At 47.7% G+C, this 17,128-nt stretch overlaps 1 protein-coding gene across 2 annotated transcripts; it reads left to right on the forward strand.

Moving 5' to 3' along the window:
* The first annotated feature begins 1,103 nt into the window (after nt 1–1,103).
* On the forward strand, nt 1,104–8,666 carry IL1F10 (interleukin 1 family member 10). 2 transcript variants are annotated; one of them, XM_070236187.1, is made up of 6 exons: nt 1,136–1,209; nt 1,708–1,815; nt 5,322–5,381; nt 7,160–7,245; nt 7,549–7,676; nt 7,962–8,666. In XM_070236187.1, exons 3-6 carry the CDS (start codon nt 5,350–5,352, stop codon nt 8,172–8,174), a joined length of 459 nt encoding a protein of 152 aa, XP_070092288.1. In that variant the 5' UTR covers nt 1,136–1,209; nt 1,708–1,815; nt 5,322–5,349; the 3' UTR covers nt 8,175–8,666. The 2 variants fall into 2 exon arrangements, with proteins under 2 accessions (XP_014586529.2, XP_070092288.1); XM_014731043.3 differs by lacking the exon at nt 1,708–1,815 and having other exon boundaries at nt 1,104–1,209.
* The last annotated feature ends 8,462 nt before the right edge of the window (nt 8,667–17,128 follow it).

A 17,128-nucleotide genomic window follows, 5' to 3' on the forward strand; every position in this document is an offset into this window, starting at 1 on the left:
TCTGGTCTTCTTGATTGTCTTTTCAATTGTTTGTAACTTAGCTCCCCAGCTGGACTGTAAAGCTACTTAACAACAGGGACCATGTTTTGGATGTCTTTGTCACATAGCGTGTAAATGCTCGGTAAACACTCGTTGATTGCCTGGCATAATACCCCATGCTTTGGTTCTTTCTTTGGTGGGATAAGAGATTGGGAGAGGGGATGAAGAATGACTAATGGCCTTAGCAAACAGAAATCTGGTCTCGTCCCTGCCCACCTTTTCTTATTTCTCACTTTTCAGGCAACTGAGTTTTGGACTGACCTCTCCCACTTCCTCGCCAAGTCCTTTGTGGAAATTTGCAAATGACCTAAGAGGGAGAATTACAATAAGGCTCTTGGTCCCTAGAGAACACTATGCCCAAGCTTCTCTGCCCCATGTGAGTGGATGGATGGACGGATGGATGGACGGATGGATGGGGAGATGGATGGACTGAGTTGAGTAATGTCAATGAGAGGCCTGAGTGTTCTTTACTCCTGCCCTGCTGACACTGTGTCGTGTGCCCTAGTGGTCCAGGGCACATGGCACCTGCCCAGTCCCGGGATGGATCTAAGGTCAACGTCCTCTGTAGACGGATTTCCTTAGACACTCTGTCTCGTCAAGCTGATACCAGCTAATAGAAGGTGTTGTAAAGCAGAGACTTCCCTTTCATCTTTCCAAACAGGGCCACACTCACAGTGCTGACAGCCCTGCTCTCACTTTGCCTCACTGGCTGCAGCCTGGCTTCAGGCATCAGAGGTTGATCTGTCCTTAGGCCCCTCAGACACACTCACTCTTGCCTCTTCCACCTCTCTAAGCCTAGAATGGAGCCCCATGGGCCACCAAAGGGATGGTGATATGAAGACGTCTGACCCCAGCACTGTTTATCTGGCGGCCAAAGCCTCCAATAACAATGTCAATGACAGTAGCTATGAGCAGGGGCCCCGAGTCCAGCTTCTGCCAAGGCTTTATGAGTGACTCTCTCCCCCTCCAGCAAACACTCATTAATGCCCCCACCTTCTTATTATCCATACTGTGCTGAAGACATTGTGAAATCCCTAGGCTCTTCTTTCCCATTCTGGAGCCAATTATAAAGATTGCTGCAGGCCTGACCCACCCTGATGGGACAGTATAAACTCAGTGTACATGCCCTGGAGAAATCAGTCACAGGTTCCAGGCACCCAGGATCTGCAGGTCAGTGGCGGACAGGCCATATTCTCTCTCTCTTTCTCTGTTTTCTTCTCCCTTCTGTTAATATCTCTGATATGCCCCCTCCCTTAACTCCTCCTAGCAAGCTCTCTAGATAACAAGGTATCCCCTCCACAGAACACTGTGGGATGCTAAATAAGTCTAGGGGCACATAGAAGAATTTGAAGAGAAGGTACAAGTTAAGTCAAGTTAAGATTTTTAAATATTTAGCGTCATAGATTTTGGAAAGTAATTTCAAAGAAATCATCCAGGCCAGTGGTATTCAACAGTGTTTGGTGAGACTTGGGGGTTCTTTAGATATGTCCCAGTACCTGCGTCAGTGGTCCAGGAAGATGCTAGCAGGGTTCTAGTTTCTTCATCACTTCCTCATTCAACAAAAGTAGGTCCCTTTTATCCATTTTACTTTCATTAGGTTTCTATGGAAAATTTCATTGTGAAACTTAGCTTTGAAAAATACTAACCTTGCCCAGCCTCTCATTCCAGTGATAACAAATTGGATGCCCAGGGACAAAAGGGGACTTTCCAAGATGGCAAGATAAGCTGGTAGCAGAGCTGGGTCTGGAATGCAGCCTTGCCATTCAAACCTGCTGGGTATGTTTCTATGTCCTACGTGCAAGAACCAAGTGAAACACACTCATCAAGTAAATCGGGGCCAGATGGTGGTGAAATGGGCAGCCACTGTAGATTCTAGAGGTGGGCAGGGATGCAGCAAAAGCAGTATGTAGAATGTGAGTCCAGGCACATACATAGGTTGGGCTGGATTGAAGGTAGAAAAACCAGGAATACGGGCACAGGTCTAATGTCTATTATGAAAACTTATATTTTAAAGAATTATCTATTAGAACTTGTTGATAAATCAAACATAAAGTCAGGAGAAATGGGAGAGACTGTCAATGACTCAGGTTTTAAATCTCACTGACTAGAGGAAGATTATGGCAGTGAGAGAAATGAAGTTGGGAGGGATGAATGGGCAAGGAAGAGAAGATTAATTTGACCTTGGGTATATCTGGTTGAGTGTGAGGGCAGGATGTCCAAAGAAGGATGTATTGTAGACTGCTGGAGAGAAAGTAGGATGTTCAGTCTGGACTTGGGAGGCATTAGACCAAAAAGATCACTGCAGCGGCAGAAATGGATGAATTGCAACATAAGAGAGAGAAGTTCTTAGGACTTTGACTTGTGATTTCCAGCCTCAGGGATGCCCCCATAAGGAAGGGAGAATCTGCAATGGACCTAAGAAGGGGAAAATGGATAGGTGTGAAGGAAGTTGATCAATGTCAAGTGTTCTGAAGTAGGGGCAGCCAAATATCAGAGGAATCAAGAGAGTCTTTCGATTTAGCTCCACAGAAGTTAATTCCAGGCTTGGAGAGAGCAGATTCCCTATAGATAATGTGTAGGAGAACCAGGAGGCAGTAGGGGGTGTGATGTGCAAAGGAACGTGGAGAAAGCCCAGGGCTACTTGGTGGTGTTTGATCCAGGACAGGTGCATTGAAGAGGTCTGAGGCAGCCAGAGATGGTGTCCAAGGAGGAGTATAGGCCAAAGTCCAGTGAAAGGTCACCTGGGGACAAGAGGGAAGGGAAAGCTTTGGGTATGGAATGTATGGTGCATTGGGAGGGACCATGGCAGATGCTCAGCACCAGAACCCCAGGCTCTATCATGGACTAGAAGCTGGCTTCTCACTCCTACTCACTCCCTCATGATCTAGTCAGACCTCAGGCAGGGGGTCCCTGACATGGGTGTCTTTAGGAGAGATATTGGCATTTGGGGTTGCATCAGGACAGGAGTCTTCACGGGCCCCAGAGAATCCCGCTGTACTGGACCAGCACTCAATTTCTGCTGGCTCTTTGAATGGACCCTGACCAAGAGTGCAAGTCATCAGCCTGCCTGTCCACAGGGTCCCTCCAATCAGTCTGCCCTGGCCAGATCTTGGCACACCTACCAGGCTGCCTGTAGTTCTGGTGCTACAACCGAAGGAGCCCCAATTGTTTGACGGAGAGAGAGCACGGCATCAAGTAGGCTTGCACTGAGGCCAGGCTTCTGTCGGACTCTGTGGGCTGAGGGATAAGCTGGTCCTTTGCTACTCAAAGTGTGGCCAGGGACCAGCAGCATTAACATCACTTGGTTGTGGGTTTGAAATGCAGAATCTCAATTCTCACCAACCTAGGGAATTAGAATCTGTATTTTCACAAGAGCTGCAGGTGATGGGCATGTTCATTAGAGAATAAGAAAAACTGAGCTAGCGTAGCAGTTCCCAAGCCTAGCTGATCACTGGAATCGCTTGAAGCCCTGCCAAATCAGAACCTTCAGCCCAGAAAATAGTACTTATCGAGAGTCCTCCAGGTGATTCGATAGGCAGGCGCGCTTGGGAGCCAATGACTTTGACTGAACAATTCATTTTTAAAAAAACTAAAACTTACTCTATACTACAAAGGAAATTCATGTTCATATAGAAAAAATGTTGACTTGTTAAAAAAATAAAATAAAAGTCAGTGTAATCTGTCAGCCATAGTTGAATAACAATGCCATAGCAATATTGGCAATCTTTGTTTCTATGCATGTGTGTCTCTCACTGTGTGGAATTAAAGGGAATCATAATGTACACACTATCTATAACCTGCACTCTTCACTTAATGTATTTTGAATATTTTTATATCATAGAATGTTCTTCTACAATAGCATCTTTAATGTACACATACTTTCTTATTTACTAAATCTGCCATTATTTTTTAACCAATCACCTATTATTGGGCATTTAGATTATTTCCCACTTCCAGCTATTATAAAAAATGATGCAGTGAATATCTTTATAACTAACCATTTGGGCAATCCATTATTCTTCCTTAGAATAAGGGCAACAGGTAAAATTACAAAGTGCATAGAATGCTGGAAGACTTTAATTCACGTCGCCAACACCCATCCAGAATTTGCGCTCCTGTCGGTGGCCTGTTATCCTTCAATCTCACCGACTCTTAGACTCCCACTGCAAAGCCCAGGGATAGGAAATGACTTGTCCAAGGTCACCGAGTGCTAAAAGCCCCCTCGGCTATAATCCTCTAACACCCAGGCCATGGAGCTCAGTGCTGCTGCGGTGGCTGGAAGTCCTGCTGTAGCATCAACCTGTTCCTCCTTACCGGCTTCCCAAAATGTCCCTCAGTGTTCCTCTCCCCATCTCTGAGCCCTGCTCCTTTCTTCCCACCTTCCTTTTACCCATCCCCTCTTATTTTCTGCCTTCTTCTCTTTTTCATTCACTTTTCTCTTCTTACTTGGTGGGAATCAGATCTACTCGGTAAACTCAGCCTTAGCCATCCTTGCATTGTACTTTTCTGGGCTATTTTTCAACCTCTACTGTCCTCATGACCTGATTAGCTCTGTGTTTCTTTCCATGATAGACTCCATATTGGCCTTTCTGAAGGTGGTCTTGTTAGGGAAAAGATCTAGGGCAGGATAATCCAACCAGAAGGAGGGGAGCTGTGGGAAGCTTTGTGCTCTGGGGTATATGGGGATACTGGCTTCAGTTTAGATCACTCACCCTCAAAAACACAAGCGTCTCTATCTCAAGCTTGTTTCCCATCTGGAGTAGAATAGGGGAGTTTCACAATCTTGGCATAGTGATCCAGTCCCTCAGAACGATGCTTTCTAACTCTGTGGGGTGACCTGCTCTTCCCTCAGCTCTGGGCCTAACCCACTGCTAGGAAGGGGAGGGCAGGAGCATGGTGATGCGATGGACAGGCCAGGAAGTAGGACAGGGTTTGAGCTAGGCTCATTCTCACACTGTGAGGCTAGAGTACATCCCACACCAGTTTCAGCCGTGGGAAGTCCTCCTGTTCTCCGGTCTCCCAGGGCTAGCATCAGTGCACGTGTCACAGGCTCACACCCCTGCCTGCCCAACTTGTTCCCATGCGGCCCCACGTGAGGATCATCTAGAGCTGCCTGGAGCTTGCTGGGCTGGGGGAGACCTTGGTGGATTCTGGCAGGCCTGTTATGCAGAAGCAGGCTAGTGGGAACTCTCCACCCTGTGACTAGGTGACTCAGGGCTCTCAGGGTGTCTGTTCCCCGGCTCCACGGCTGTGCTTCTCTGACAGCACTTCTCTACTTTCAGCAAGAACCAGTCACCCCTGATTGCAGGAATGGGCTCCCTCCCCATGGCACGATACTACATGTAAGTCTTCCTGGAGTCCTCCCTTACCTAATCGTGGGTCTGGGGATGACAGGGGAAGAGGGAAAGGAGGCTGAGTCAGAGGGATGAGGCCCCCTCTTACCCTAGAATCTCAAGTGCCCCACAATTAAGCTTAATCATCATCACAACAATAGCTCTCTTTCCTGAGCATCTGCAAGATGCCGGTCCTTCTACTGCCTCGCCTCCATCCTGAGAAATCTACAAGAGGAGCATTGCTAAGCCCCTTTGACAGCTCTGGAAACCGAGGCTCAGAGAGGTTATGTCACACAGAGCCAGGACTCAGATTCCACAGTCTCTGTGCTGCTCCATCCTCCTCTCTCTAAAAGCTCAGAGACAATTTTGAATCTCAATGACAGAGACTGGCCTCTGTGGCCTTTCCTCCCAGTCTGAGCTTCCAACCTTTCCTTGCATTTTACCTCATTCCACGTTTGGGTCTTTAGCTCTAGTTCACCACTTCGTTGTCTGTAATTTTTGTTGTAAACGACCTCAAGCCCTTTAAGAATGAGATAAAATAGGATTGACCTCTGGCATGCATTTCCTCAGCTCCTCCATGAGCTTGTCCTGCCATAGACATGGGGGGCCCGAGGAGGGCTCCAAGAAGTTACTGCTTGGCTGGGAAGGCGAGACGTGTGCACAAAACACACAAATGACAAAATAGAAGTCAACCCTTTGGGGAATCTAGCTTGGGTTCTGGTTTCCAACAGACTGTTGCTGGCAGACAAGTTATCTACAAGTCCTGGTTGTGCAGGCTGGAGGGAGAATGCCAGCAGGCAAGCCCAGGCTCTTTTCAGATCTTTATTTTTATTGTACAAGTGAACCTGTTTTAAACACATGCAATTATTAGCTAAGGGTATTATAATTAGCTGTTATTGAGAGAGAAAAATCTTTTGGAGGTGGTGGCATTGGCCCAGAGGTTTTTCCCTGGAAGGTTTTGCCCAGGCCCTGAGAGCTGCTGACGAATGTCTTTGAAACCAGCCAGACGACTGAGCTAATAACTTGCTTGACCTTGATGTTGCACACGCTCACCAAGGTTTCTCCCCAGCTTCCTTGGCACGTATTTCCCCTCCCAGGCTGATCATTAGAATCACAGCCAACCTCAAATGACTGTAATCAGGCCCTGCTCCAGCTCTCTGCTGACCTCCTCTATTTGGCGCCCATAACGTGGACCCACCCCAGAGTACACCTCACCCAGAGAGGGTGGCCATGTTGGCATACTCACCATCACATAGGATTTTTTTTTTCTGATTTGTGAATTTTCTTCTGTAAAAAGTCTTTAAAATATCTGAAAGACAAATCACACTTCATTATACACTTAACTAATCCCTTTACTGCAGAGAATAAACATTTATGAAAAATGGGGCAGAGCCAGAAAATCTGAGATAAGGCTCGCCGTATCCCAGACATATCTGAGCCTCATCAGGAAATTTCTCAGGAAGTTATGGAAAAGGGTGGCATAGTCAGGCAAACTCTACCCCTCAGTGAGAAGGCCCTGGCTCCCCTCCCCACCTGACAGGAGCCAAGCCTGGCAAAGGGAGGAGGTGCAGCCTCTGAAAATCAAGAGCCCCAGGGGGCCTTCCCTTGCCTTAAGGCTGACCTGGTCTTTATCTGCACTAGTGTGGAGCAGTGCCCCCCTTCTCACCTGGAGAAGGGAGAAGAACCCCCAAATGTTCAGTGTGATAATTCAGAGCATGGGGGTGGGGAGCTTGGGGGCTCAGTGGTCCTGAAGGGAGTGGGCCATCAGCACTGCCATCCTGTTCCAGAATTAAGGATGCAGATCAGAAGTCTCTGTACTTGAAAGCTGGCCAGCTCCTGGTGGGGGATCCTGATTCGGACAACTGTTGTGCAGGTGAGCATCCGGGGCCTCCATTCCCTGGGATTGCCCATGCTCCATCTACCACAGGCTCTCCCTTCTCCTTTCGCCTTCCTCCTACCTCCAGTGGCAGTGAGAAGATGCAGGGAGCAGCTGAGGATTTCACCTAGGGAGGGGGTCATCACCTCTACAGGAGTTCCAGCTCACCCAGCAGCCTGCATGCAGGTGCCAAGCCGGGTGTACCCTGGCCAGTTCCTTCCTGCCTGAGCCTTAGCTCACCCACACGCTTGTGATCTGGGGTCTCCTAATCTCCTGGCTCTCTTCTCTCTTCCCTCCCAGAGAAGATCTGCATACTTCCCAACAGAGGCCTGGATCGCACCAAGGTCCCCATTTTTCTGGGGATCCAGGGAGGCAGTCGCTGCCTGGCATGTGTGGAGACAGGAGATGGGCCTTCCCTGCAGCTGGAGGTGAGAGATAGCACCCCATTCTAGGGCAACCTGGAGAACTGGCCTGGCTTCCAAGATGCTCTGGCATCTCTGTGCCCATCTGTGGATTCCCGGCCAGGTCCACACGTCCCTCTCCTTCAGGTTCCCACCATCTCCTACTGTAACCCGGTGCTAAGACCTTGCAGAAGGCCATCCCCTGGGTAAAGACCCTCCCTGTCAAGTCCCTCATTGGCCAAGCCAGAGGCCTCCAGGGCTGACATCTCAATCAGCAGCCTCATCCTGCAGCCGGCTGCCTTGCCCCAACAGGATGTGAACATCGAGGACCTGTACAAGGGCGGTGAAGAGGCCACACGTTTCACCTTCTTCCAGAGAAGCATGGGCTCTGCCTTCAGGCTCGAGGCTGCTGCCTGGCCTGGCTGGTTTCTCTGTGGCCCAGCTGAGCCCCAGCAGCCAGTACGACTCACCAAGGAGAGTGAACCCTCACCCTGCACTGAGTTCTACTTTGAACAGAGTAGGTAGGGAGGCAGGACTGAGTTCCAGGCTGGTGCCCCCAAACCAAGCTCATCCTGCTCGGGGTCTGTGGTGGGCAGAATAATGGCCCTCTAAAGATGTCCTCATCCTCATCCCCAGAATTTTTAAATACGTTACCTTACAAGGCAAAAGGGACTTTGCAAATGTGATTACGTTAAGGATCTTGAGATGGGGAGACCATCCTGGATGGTCCCAGTGGGCCCAATGTAATCATAAGGGTCCTCCTAAGAAGGAGGCAAGAGGGTGACAGACAAGAGAGATTGGAAGATGCTATGCTGCTAATTTTGAAGATGGAGGAAGGGGGCTATCAGCCAATGAATGCAGGCAGTTCCTAGAAGCTAGAAAAGGCAAGGGAATGGATTCTCCCCTAGGGCTTCCGGAAGAAACGTGGCCCTGCTGACACCTTTAGTCCAGTGCCATCCGCTTCAGACATCTGACCTCCAGAATTGTAATGTAATAAATTTTTATTGTTTGAAGCCACTAAGTTGGTGGTAATTTGTTACAACAGCAGTGGGAGACTAACATAGGGCCTTAGGAGGCCTTGGTGTGCAACGTTTAACCCAATGTTTAATGTGTGCAATGTTGAACGCAAAGGGCATGGGTAACTTGGTGAGTTTTTCTTCTTCTTTCTTTTAATGAAAAAAGGAGATTTATTGGCACAAGAGTCCCGGTTCATTGGCTTCAGGCATAGCTCATCCAGGTCCCTAGGCATATCAGAACTATTATTCTTACCCTCTATTTTCCATTCTCTCCCTCCTTGTCTGTGTTCCGCCTCCTCTGGCGTGCAAGTATGTGTGATGGCACCAGCAATTCTAGGCTTATCTCTTCAGAAGGTTAAATCAAAAAGCAAGATTTCTCAGCTTTGGCACTACTGACACTTTGGGCCAGTTAATTTTTTGCGGTGGAGACTGTCCCGTGCATTGTAGGAGGTGCAGCACGACCCTGGCCTCTGCCCACTAGGTGCCAGTGGCATCCCTCATCTTCTAGTCGTAACAAGCAAACATGCATCCAGACATTGCCAGATGTCCCCCGTGGGGCAGAATTGCCCCTGGTTGAGAATCACTGGCCTTAAGCAATAGCAAGTTTACTTCTTCCCATCAAATCCATAAAACCTCGAGGCCTGACTGTCCTTGCTCTGGATTGGGTTATGTGCCCAGCCCTGAACTAATTATGAGGTGGGGTGGGGTGATAGAATACGCTGTCGGCTTGGTCCAGGGTTGCCAGTCCACTCAGGAACTGGGGCTGGGCCTGCGTGTCCCCCCTAACCACTGGAATGCCAGTGGGGCGAGGTTCCATTTATTCTTAGAGGAAAGGGGCATCGATTCCATCCAGGACCGAAATGAAGGAAAACAAAAAACTCCCAAACCAAAGCAAAAAACAGGAGGACCACCACAGGGGCTCGGAAACCTGTTCTGTTTGTTTGTTCATTTTGCTTTTGCTTTTGTTTGTTTGTTTTTCTTAAATCCAAAACTCATTTTATTTGAGAATGCTGTTGAAGGCACATACGTATTGAGAATATCATTGGCTTTTTGTGTTAGATTTGTTTTTTTTTTTTTTGGTTTATAACATTGTCTAATTTCAGGTGTACATTCTTATATATCAGTTTCTGTATAGACTGCATCATACTCACCACCAATAGTCTAATTTTTATCCATCACCATACACATGTGTTCCTTTACCCCTTTTGCCCACCCCTCCCCCAGCTCCTTCCTGTCTAGTAACCACTAATCTGTTCTCTTCATCCATGAGTTTGTTGATCATCCACATATGAGTGAAATCATATGGTGTTTGTCTTTCTCTGTCTGGCTTATTTCGTTTAACACAATACCCTCAAGGTCCATCCATGTTGTTGCAAACGGGACGACAATAAAACTCCTAGAAGAAAATATACGCTGTACACTCTTTGACATCAGCCTTGGTAGCTAGCCTCTGCAAATACCGTGTCTACTCAGGAAAGGGAAACAAAAGAAAAATAAACAAATGGCACTATATCAGACTAAAAAACTTTGCAAGGCAAAGGAAACCATGAACAAAGCAAAAAGACAACCTACCAACTGGGTGAAAATATTTGCAAATCATTTATCTGACAAGGGATTAATCTCCAAAATATATAAAGAAGTGATACAACTCAACAACAAAAAAACAAACAACCTGATAAAAAATTGGGCAGAGGATATGAATAGACATTTTTGCATAGAAGATATACAGATGACCAACAGCCACATGAAAAGATGTTCAGCATCACTAATTATTAGGGAAATGCAAATCAAAACTACAATGAGATATCACCTCACACCCCTCAGAATCTCTATAATTACCAAGACAAAAAATAACAAATGTTGGAGAGGATGTGGAGAAAATGGAACCCTCATACACTGCTGGTGGGAATGCAAACTGGTGCAGCCACTATGGAAAACAGTATGGAGATTTCTCAAAAAATTAAAAATAGAAATACTGGGGCTGGCAGGTGGCACAGTGGTTAAGTTTGTGCACTCTGCTTCAGGGGCCTGGGATTGGATAGTTGAAATCCTGGATGAGGACCTACACACCACTCATCAAGCCATGCTGTGGTGGCATCCCACATACAAAATAGAGGAAGATTGGCACAGATGTTAGCTTGGGGCCAATCTTCCTCACCAAAACAAAAAAAAACCCCATATGATCCAGCAATTCCACTATCAGGTATTTATCCAAAGCACGTGAAGTCAACAATTCAAAGAGATTTATGCACTCCTATGTTCATTGTAGAATTATTCACCATAGCCAAGATGTGGAAGCAACCCAAGTGCCCATCAACTGATGAGTGGATAAGGAAGATGTGGTATATATGTACATTGGTGAGTTCTTGGAAGGCTGGCCACAGCTTCTTCTGCAGTCCATCTGCTCCAGCACTTCTAGAAACAGCCAAGAAGCTCTGGGCAGGACCCAGCTTTCCTCCTCTGTCCATGGACGATGCTGTGGGATCCTTACGATTTTAGTTTTAGTTCAAGTCTTAACGATTTTCCTATCAGATACCTCACAGTGAATCAGTCATTCAACCAGCTGATCAGTACCGTTAGTTGTCTGCTAGTTTAGATGTGTGAGGAGCAAGGAGGAGCAGTGCGGGAGAGGTAGTGACTTTGTACTGTAGTGTTGAGTTTAAGGTTATGGTGGAACTGATGTGCTGAGGCGGCTTGTTACAGCTGGGACACAGGGCTGGACCTCGACTGAGAGTTTGCAGTTAGAACTGACACTCATCCTCGAGCCCAAATCTCTCTCCACTTCATGGAGAATCTGTGGTTGGGCTCCAGATACAGCAGAGAGCCCATGGTGCCAGAGCTCAGAGGAGTGGCCGGTGCTCTTCGTCTTCTGTACTATTCCTCAGCATCCACCCAACATGCACCATGGCCCAGGGCACTTAAGAACAGACATGTTTTCCCTTCAGAACGACTCTGCAGGGCAAGCATTCTTACCCCCATTGACAGAACAGATGAGGAAGCTGGGCTAAGGGAAGTGAAATAACTTGCTGCAGGTCACACAGGCTGTACCTGTCGGAGCTCAAGATAAAACTGGGCCCATCTCACCCCAATGTCGTTCCACAAATTTTTATTCCACTCTTATTCCAGGAGCTGGGCATGGAATGGTGGACAAAACCAAGCTTCCTTGGAGCTGAAAAGGGAGTGAGAGAAACACTAAACAGGCAGATAAACAAGACAACAAGTTAGTGCATTTTATGGGTCAGAGGGTGAGGTTGGTAGATAATCAATGGTGACATTAGAGAGGGTGGCCAGGGGAGGTGACTCGGACTTTTTTGAGGAGACAACCTTTGAGCTGAAGCTAAAGGACCAGAAGGAGTGGGACTAGGAGAGATCCAGGCAGAGGAAGAGCAAATGCACAAGCCCTGGGACAAAAGGGGCTTGGTGCGTTCAAATACCAATGGAAGGCCAGGGACCCTGGAGCCTGGAAAGCGAGGGAGAGGGTTAGGAGGTGAGCAAGACCAGCGGGGGCTGGATCACGGGGGCTTTGAAGGCAAAGTAAGGGCTTCAATGTATTGTTAAGTGCAAAGGGAAGCTACAGGGAGGTTTAAGCAGAGGAGAGACATGCTGGGCTTTATGGCTCTAACACGTTAAGGTCCTTTCCCTGCTTCCATGCTCTGTGTGTCCTGATCACTTTATAACCTGGCTCTCATGTCATAACTATGTCTTTATGTGTTGAGACTTCTCTATGGTTTTGAGGGCACGTTCTGTTCAATTTTGCGTCACCAACGTCCAGAGCAGCTGCTGGGACACCAGAAGGTGCTGAGTAAGTGCAAAATCTTGAACGAGTTAGTGGATGATCACCTGGTTCTTGTTGGACATTCGAGATACAGTATGACGAGAGCTATGGTAGCAAGGTGAATGGATGCCATTGCTGCATGGAGGTGGAGCTGACAAAGAAGCCTGGACAGGGTCTCACAAAAGAAAGTTCATTTCGTCTGGGCCTCAAAGAAAAAGGAGGAGTTTTCTAGCAGAATGTAGGGATGGGCATTATAGAAAGAGAGAACAACTCACAAAGGTGTGATAGAAGAGCACCCCCAGCACATCTGGGGCATGGTGAGTCATCCACGTGGCCAAGCCCCAGCTCCTGTGGCTGAGGAGTTGCTGAAAATTAAGATGAGAAGATAGGTGGGGCCTTATTGTGAATGCCCTGCGAAGGTGGTTAGACTTTACCCAGGAGCTCTAGAGGAATCATCCAAGCATTTCAAGTGGACCCATATTTTAAACCTGGGTCCCTGAGGTCAACACTGGACCAACTCAGCTGCTACTAGGGCTTCAGCTCATCTCAGCTTCCTCTTTACTCCCTCTCTCGCCTACCCGCCTTCTGTTTGGCACTGCTCTGGGATCAGCTTTGGTGCTCTGGTTCCCAGGCTGGCCTGACCCCTGCTTCATCTTCCCACACCAGCTCATCTCCTTCGCTCACAGTAACTCAACTTGACCTGACTTAGAGCAGGGCCCACAAGTGAGAGGAGGCCTGGCTATGCCTGGGTGGCTCTTAGGCACAGCCCACAAGAGAAGGGGCAGCAAAGGTGAGTTGGATCAAGTAATGTAAATGTAAAAAATATTTCGAGCATCTAATATATGCCATTTCTATGTTAGTGCTTGGGAGAGGAGGAGGATACAAGAGATTTAGAAGACATGATCCCTACCCTTTAAAGACACACTGTGTATGTGGGGAGACCACACATTATGAATAAAAGCCAATGTTTATTGACTGCTTTCTACAGAATGTCTACAAGACACGGCAAAAGCACTCAGGGATATATGGATTGAAATTCTCCAGGGCTCTGGTAGAAATAATGATGGAATGTTCTGGCACTGGGGATTTAAGAGTAAGAAATGGGAGTCACTTCTGATAAGTACAGCTCAGAGGTGCCAGGAATATTCCTTTTCCACCTCCCAAGGCTTCTCTTAAATTCTTCCTCCTCCCAGGCAACCACACCAAAGCCTTCATTCCACAACCAGTCCATCAGAGCTATTATTATGCAAATTCCTGGGAGCAGCACACTTGGTCTTATTCACCACTATTTGCATCTCAGAGTGGACTGGTAGGTCTGGGGCCAGAGACTATTAAATGGGTAATTGAAAAACACAACGGTGACCTCTTATTCAGGCAGCTGGGCTGGTGGGGAGGGTAGGTGGTAGGCAAGGTGGTCCCGAGAGGATTTAGAAGTGAAGTATGCATGAGGACCAGCCACGTGAGGTGCAGGGAGAGGCAAGGGGGCAGCTAAGGATGTTCCTGGCAGAGGAGACAGCTACATATGGGCCTGAAGGAAGTCCTGAGTGTGCTGTGTGTGTGTGGTAATGCATGCATGTTTTGTGTGTGCTCATGAGCATGAATGTGTGCACACGTGAGTGTGATATGCATGTGTGTGTGCGTGAACCTGTGTCCACGTGTGAGCATGTGTGAGCTGTGTGTGTGCCTGAGTGCCTGGGTGTGCATGTGTGCTGTGTGTGTGTCCACAAGAGGCTCCAGACATAGGCAGCAACTGATGCATAAAGGGCCTTGTCTTTTTTGTGAGAAGCTCTGGAGCAACTGTGTGCAAGAGGGTGATGTGTTTAGGGCCTCCTATAACCCGCGTGTCCTAAATCTTTCCCACCAGGATTCAAAATCTGTCACATTTTCCTTTTGACCCAAATTTTCATCTTATGATCCCACGCCCAAACATTATTTTAGCCTCTACGAACAATGCTCAAAGCAGAAACACACAGAACTCCACAGGCCGCACGGCACATGGCAGTTCTGGGGAAGTCTAAGCCCAGATTTAGGGAGGAAATAGTAAAAGTGAAGAAGACAACTCCAGTGGAAACCAAATTTTCCTGGGTACCATTCTGCTAAAACATACCACTATTTCCTCAGTGAACGTGACGGAAATAAAGATAAGGAGCATCAAACAGAAAAGTTAACATCTTGGGCAGAGGCACTGACATTTGAGTTATTATTTGACTACATTCCCAGGTGGATTTTATATTTGCATAACTAAAAAGGTTGTTCCCTAGTGATTCTACCAAAACGAAGAGTCTATTTACCCCCAAACCTAGTTCCGGTCTCTGCCCCTTCAAAGGCGCAAAGACCAAACACTCCGGGCTCGGGATCCCGGGAGCCCATTTCTGAGGCAGGAAGAACTTCAGGCTGCAGGTGGCGACAAAGATCAACTTCTGCGCTGCCTTTTGGAGCTGGAGCTACGTGAGCAAGCAAATTAATCCCTCCAGTCTTTAGTATCCACTGTGGGTCAGCCCCCGTGCCCCACATGTCTGTCTCACCCAAGGTAGATGCATCCTTCTCCAACGACGTGCGGGTGCACATCTGGTTCACGTGAAGACTCCGCAAAGCTCTGTGTGCTTCTCCCTTCTGACAGCAGGATTCTTAGCACCCCTGACGAGAGGGACGTGGCCCCTGCTCCCCGGAGCTTGGAGCCTTCCTTGGAAGGAAGACATATTAAACACATGCTCACTTTTAGGTTTTGTGCATACATGTGAAGGAGCGAAACTCATATGCCCGGGGATCCCTTCTCCCTGTGACAGAGATGCTGCCCTGAATCGCCCTCTCCTGTGCTCATCCCCTCCAACTCCCTTGGGACCCCTTGGCCCAGGCTCTGGTCGTAGAATCAGAGCGACAAAGGAGGCTGGAAGCCTGGAGTTTCAGGACAGGCTCTTCTACACTGGAACATTTCCCATGGACATTTTTTGAGGACCCACAGCCGTGGGACCCGAGATACCAAAAAATGGCACTGGTCGCGTGAGCCTGTCTCCTCAGAGGACTGCAGGCTCCGAGATCTCCTAGTTAAGTATTTTCCAGAATGGTTTCAGGGAGCACTATTCCAAAGAATGTTCATAGGTTTATGGGGAAAATGGGTTATTGTGATGGTCTATTTTATGTGTCAACTTGGCTGCGCTAAGAGATGCGCAGAGAACTGGTAAACGTTATTTCTAGGTGTGTCTGAGAGAGCATTTACGGAAAAGATTAGCATTTGAATCAGCAGAATGAGTAAAAAAGATGTTCCTCACCAATGTGGGTGGGCTTCATCCAATCCACTGTGGGCCTGAATAGGACAAAAAGAATGAATTTTCTCTCTTTTCTTGAGCTGGGACATCCATCTTCTGCTCTTGGACATCAGAGCTCCTGATTCTAGGACCTTCGGACTCCAGACTTACACCAGCAGTTGCCACCCACTCCTGGCCCCTGGTTCTCGGGCCTTTTTACTTGGAGTGAATTTCACCACCAGCTTTCCTGTTCCTCCAGATGGCAGACTGTGGGACTTCTTGGATTCCATAACTGTGTGAGCCAATTCTTATAATAATTCTCCTCTTTTATGTATATATCTCTCTACATATCCTACTGATTCTGTTTCTCTGGGGAACCCTAATACTTTTATCTATGATCTACTCTCCTACGTGCCTCTCTCTGTTTACTCTGCTTGAGGCACACCAGGCTCCTCACTGTTCTCCGGAGAGAAACACGTCAGGCACAATGTTACCCCAGGGCCTTTGCACTAGCTTTCTGTCTGGAAGTCTCACTTCCTCAATGAGGGCTACTCTGATTGCTTCATTTAAATTTGCAACGTGCACCTCTCCCCGAATCTCAGCACTCCAAAGTTCCCTATAATAATATCACATTCTAACACACTCTATGATTTATTTTTTATTTATTGTACTTTTTTCCTTCCCCTTCCACTAGGATGTAAGTTCCACGGGGCAGAGGTCTTTGACTGTTTTGTTCGTTTGTATATCACAATCATGCAAAAGTTTTTATGACGTGTGTCAGGCACTCAGCAACATTTCTGAGTGAATACAGGAGTAAGTGCACAAATAAGTTGGGGGAATATTGGTTGGTCAGGTCAGCGTGGGGATCAGTCCCAGGAAACTCAAGTAGGATTCCCCAAATGGTCCAATTTGGAGATCAGGGCCTATGGAGAACAGCATCAGAACCCGTGTCCAGATTTGTCAGGAAGGACTGTGCCAGTGGGTGGGAGTAGTGGAGAAAGAGCCTAGTTTCCAGAAGGAGGGCTTGTGGAAGAGGATGGGGCCTCAGGGCTCCCAGCCAATGTCTGATGCTCTTTGCGTGATATCTCAGTTGCCTATTCCTGTGAAACCGATCCAAAACTTAGCGACTTAAAAGGACAACAATTTATCATTTCCCATGATTCTGCATGTTGTCTGGTGGTTCCTGGGTTCACATTCAGTGGGGGGGTCACCTGGGCTAGAAGGTCCAAGATGGTCTCACCCACATGTCTGGGGGTTGATGCTGACTGTTGGCTGGGGGCCTTGGCTCTCCTCCGTGAGTCTTCTCATCTTCCAGTAGGCTAGAGGGACTTCCTTATGTGGCATCTTAGGGCAGCTGTTCAAAAAGGGAAAGATAAAAACTGCAAATCCTTTTGAGGCCTGGGTTCCAGCATGCACATGGTCACTCCTGCTGTATCCCATTAG

The sequence above is a fragment of the Equus caballus genome, chromosome 15, assembly GCF_041296265.1.
Source record: "Equus caballus isolate H_3958 breed thoroughbred chromosome 15, TB-T2T, whole genome shotgun sequence".
NCBI classification, from domain to species: domain Eukaryota; kingdom Metazoa; phylum Chordata; class Mammalia; order Perissodactyla; family Equidae; genus Equus; species Equus caballus.